The sequence below is a fragment of the Sitodiplosis mosellana genome, unplaced genomic scaffold (assembly GCF_009176505.1).
Source record: "Sitodiplosis mosellana isolate CC-2019 unplaced genomic scaffold, AAFC_SMos_1.0 Smas_scaffold_613, whole genome shotgun sequence".
Lineage (NCBI taxonomy): Eukaryota > Metazoa > Arthropoda > Insecta > Diptera > Cecidomyiidae > Sitodiplosis > Sitodiplosis mosellana.
In genome coordinates, this window is record NW_022595855.1 from 1 (window position 1) to 3,525 (window position 3,525).

The window sequence follows — 3,525 nt, forward strand, 5'->3', positions numbered from 1 at the left end:
TAATACCGAATGAAATAAATAATAAATAAATAAATAAATAAATAATAGAGTATTTTGTGTGCACCGTTGGTTTTATCGGCACATTGAAATTCGTGCTCCCTACCACTTAATTTTCACTCCGAAATCAAGTCACAACCAAAACCACCATTAAGATTAGTCATCATTCCAATGGACTTGGAAGTGTATCGTACATTTTTGCTTCAATTAAAGTGAAACACGATTTCTATAGTCAACAGATATTTCGCGATTCACTTTCAAGCGAACGGAATTCATGTAAATTCCTTTGGTGTACACGCGCAGCGGTTTTTTCATTCCATCTGTATAAATACAAAATTGATGTGTTGGGCTAAAGTCATCTTCGAAAATGGTTATTCGTTTATCATGCGACGTTTCATTTTTGTTAGGAATATAGTCAAGCTGGGGAACAAACGAATTTAAAATGTTTTCGAACGTATTCCATTTTTTGCTATCAATTTACACAAGTTGTATCAGCTACACGTATCCATCAAAGGAATTTTGTTATTGAGCTTCATTTAGTGTCTGAATATGATTACACTATGCAACAACAAGAAACAACAACAGAGAAGGGAACTTATTTACAAAGATTTTTGGGCCCACTTAATCCGAATCTGGCGTTAGTTTGTCCTGGCACGTCTAGTTTTCAAGATACGTTCATTGCTTTCCGTATCAGATTTGGATTAAGTGGGCCAAAAAAACATTGGAAATGAGTCTCCTCTTTTTTAGGGGAAATTTTTCTTTGAAATTTGTTGCATAGTATTAGTAGACCTCAATTCGTAAATTCCATAACTGAAAAATACGTTGCAGTGCACGTGTCAGCTATTGGTAGATGAATGGTATAAAAGAGGCGCCCCCGCATAGGGAAGACCAAACGAATTCAAAGTATCTCTTCTCAAATTATCATTGTGCAAGAGGTTAAAACTCTGTTTCGTTGGCAAATTAAAATGAATCTACTACACGGTTTGTTTTTGGTGCTATTTATCGTTGAATTTTCGGTAAGTTTTTTCTATTCCTTTATCATTTTCATTTTTATCCAACAAAATGCGATATTTCTGTAGAATTGAAAGTGAACACGAAATTTCTTTTTCTAGGAACTTCAAGGAAATCGTAAGACAAATTTTGTTTTCGTACACGCTTTTTATGATTTCAAGAGATTTTTCATTTTAAAATTTCAACTCTTTTTTCTAATGAACAGATGGCTTTTTCTCGCAAGCTCTTCTCAAGGGCGAAGTAATTGAAAACATGTCACAGGCAAAGTTTGTAGCTGGAATCCATGCCCCTGCAAGTAAGTCAGCTTTAGAATAATTTTTATTCTTATTTTCGTGTGAATTTTCTATTCAAATATTCTATGAAATTTGTGTGTTCATTTTTGCTCATACATTCCCTTTCGCTTTGCTTCATCCCATCCGTATGCGTCTCACTCACTAAATGAGTGACTATGGTTCTCACGCACTAGATGAGTGTGGATATTTTTTTGTGGCACTCACCGAATATTACAATGTATGTTTTTGCTTGTACTGAGACGAAACAATTTCATTACAGAAGATTTGTATGCATATAAAGACGCTGATGCTGATAGAGAAACGGAGATTGTATGTACCGCATTTATTTTGTCAAAAACGGAAATTATCACGAATGCCCATTGTGTGGCTGGCGCTCCATATGTTTATGTGGTAGCTGGTACGAAAGTTGCATCAGACGAAAATCAAAAAATCAAAATCAAAGTCGAAAAAGAGAACATTGCATATCACCCTCATTATAGTCATTTAATTGTTGCCAAATTAATTTGATATTGCCAAAGTTACACTGAAAACGCCGTTAGAATTCAGCGATACCGTTGGCAGTATCAAACTCGTGGACAACGATTACAAATTGAATGACCCATCAGAAGTGGTCACTGTCTATGGGTATGGCGTGTTGAACAACATCGGACCAATGATTTTGAGGCGTTGCGATGCGAACTATATATCTGACGTCGAACGGGCCAACACATTTAACTCAGTTCAGACTTTGTACTTTACCACTGGCGAAGCTACGAACGATGGCAAAATTATTACACTTGGCGATTCGGGTGGACCAGTCGTTTCAAAAATAAATGGCAAAATCGTGGGCATAACTACGGGTATAAATGGAACAATACGTGGCCGCGGAATGTTCCTCCCAATTACGTCATTCCTTGGTTTTATCCATGATCCAAAGGTATCTAATCTCAATGCCCCAATTTGCATTTCAATAACGCGAACAAAATGTATTTTTGCTTTTGTTTCAGAGCGTAAAACCACTTCCACATTCGCTTACACCTAACGAAGCTAAATTCATAGCCGATATAGCGGTACCGGGAAGTAAGTGTGCATTCGAGATTTGAATTAAATCAATTTATTATCCGGTTTTTGAAGTCACTTTTAATCTTCATATATTTTTTGCTTTCGACGGCGAAAGAGGAGATTTTTCATGTTTCATAAACCAATACTCATCCTGGGATATTTTTCTATTACAGAATTTCTTACCGTTACCAAGGAAGCATATGCCAATGCCGACGAAGATTTTCAAATACGCTCTAATGCAATCATTTTGTCGGAAACCGAGATTTTGACCTGTGCACATAATGTGCACGGCGCCCCATATGTCTATGTAATAGTAAATAAACTATCAGACAATCCGACAAAAATCAAAGTCACCGAAGACCAAATAGAAATTCATGAGAAATTGTCTGGATTCGCATTTGACGTAGCCAAGATTACACTTAAAGAACCGTTGGAGTTCAGCGAGAACGTCGGCAGCATCGATTTGGTGCAAGAAGATTACAAATTGAATGATCCGTCTGAAATAGTCTCTGTCTATGGTGATATGACATTGGATGGAACAGAGAGAACGAGACGTTTTGATATAAAGTATTTGAATAGTGCCATTTGCGAATCGAAGTTGGGCGACCGATTTGATGCAAATCAATTGATGTGTTACACTTTAGATGAAAGCATGGGAACTCCCTTTACGTTCGGAGGACCAATGGTTTCGAAAAAGAATAACAAACTCGTGGGCATGACCATATTTCGTTTTCCTGATAAACCGGTTATTTTTCAACCGATTGTACCGTTGCTCGATTGGATCCGGAAGCCAAGGGTAAGATGTAATCAAAGAAGAAGAATATAGGCTTGAAAAAAGTAATTTCAGGCGTCTGAAAAACCTGAATACCGTCTCATTTTTTGTTCCTGTCATTTGATGTTCAACAAAAGAACCGAATAAATTTGAAAATTTGAGAAAAATGCATTTTATTTTTCATTCGTTAGTTTCATCTGCACGTAAGTGTGAGCGAGATAGCATGAGTTTTGGGTATCCCAGTGAATAGGTACTACGGAACTGGTGAAATGATGGCTCGGTTTTGGAGAACAAAAGTGTACACAAAAAACAATGAGTGTGTGAGGAAACAATTAGCAACAGCTGAAAATAACCAAATTACGAACCAGTTACATCGGATTTTAAAATGTTTTCGAACGTATTCCATTTTTT

General features: G+C 36.7%; 1 protein-coding gene and 1 long non-coding RNA gene across 2 annotated transcripts; both read left to right on the top strand.

Annotated features, from left to right (window-relative positions):
* The first annotated feature begins 848 nt into the window (after positions 1–848).
* LOC129570903 (uncharacterized) lies at positions 849–1,301 on the top strand. The gene is made up of 3 exons (XR_008688183.1): positions 849–1,013; positions 1,110–1,125; positions 1,214–1,301. It is a non-coding gene; the product is annotated as an uncharacterized LOC129570903 (long non-coding RNA).
* A 536-nt stretch (positions 1,302–1,837) lies between these two features.
* LOC129570902 (serine protease 3-like) lies at positions 1,838–3,198 on the top strand. Its single transcript, XM_055450625.1, has 3 exons — positions 1,838–2,217; positions 2,288–2,360; positions 2,516–3,198. The coding sequence occupies exons 1-3, from the start codon at positions 1,954–1,956 to the stop codon at positions 3,166–3,168; spliced, it is 990 nt and encodes a 329-aa protein (XP_055306600.1). The 5' UTR covers positions 1,838–1,953; the 3' UTR covers positions 3,169–3,198.
* The last annotated feature ends 327 nt before the right edge of the window (positions 3,199–3,525 follow it).

Bases quoted from the DNA above. Each gene is read 5' to 3' on its own strand.
- LOC129570902 (XM_055450625.1), top strand. From the start codon at position 1,954: ATGATTTTGAGGCGTTGCGATGCGAACTATATATCTGACGTCGAACGG. The intron at 2,218-2,287 runs GTATCTAATCTC...CTTTTGTTTCAG, and splicing joins GTTTTATCCATGATCCAAAG to AGCGTAAAACCACTTCCACA. The intron at 2,361-2,515 runs GTAAGTGTGCAT...TTTCTATTACAG, and splicing joins CGATATAGCGGTACCGGGAA to AATTTCTTACCGTTACCAAG.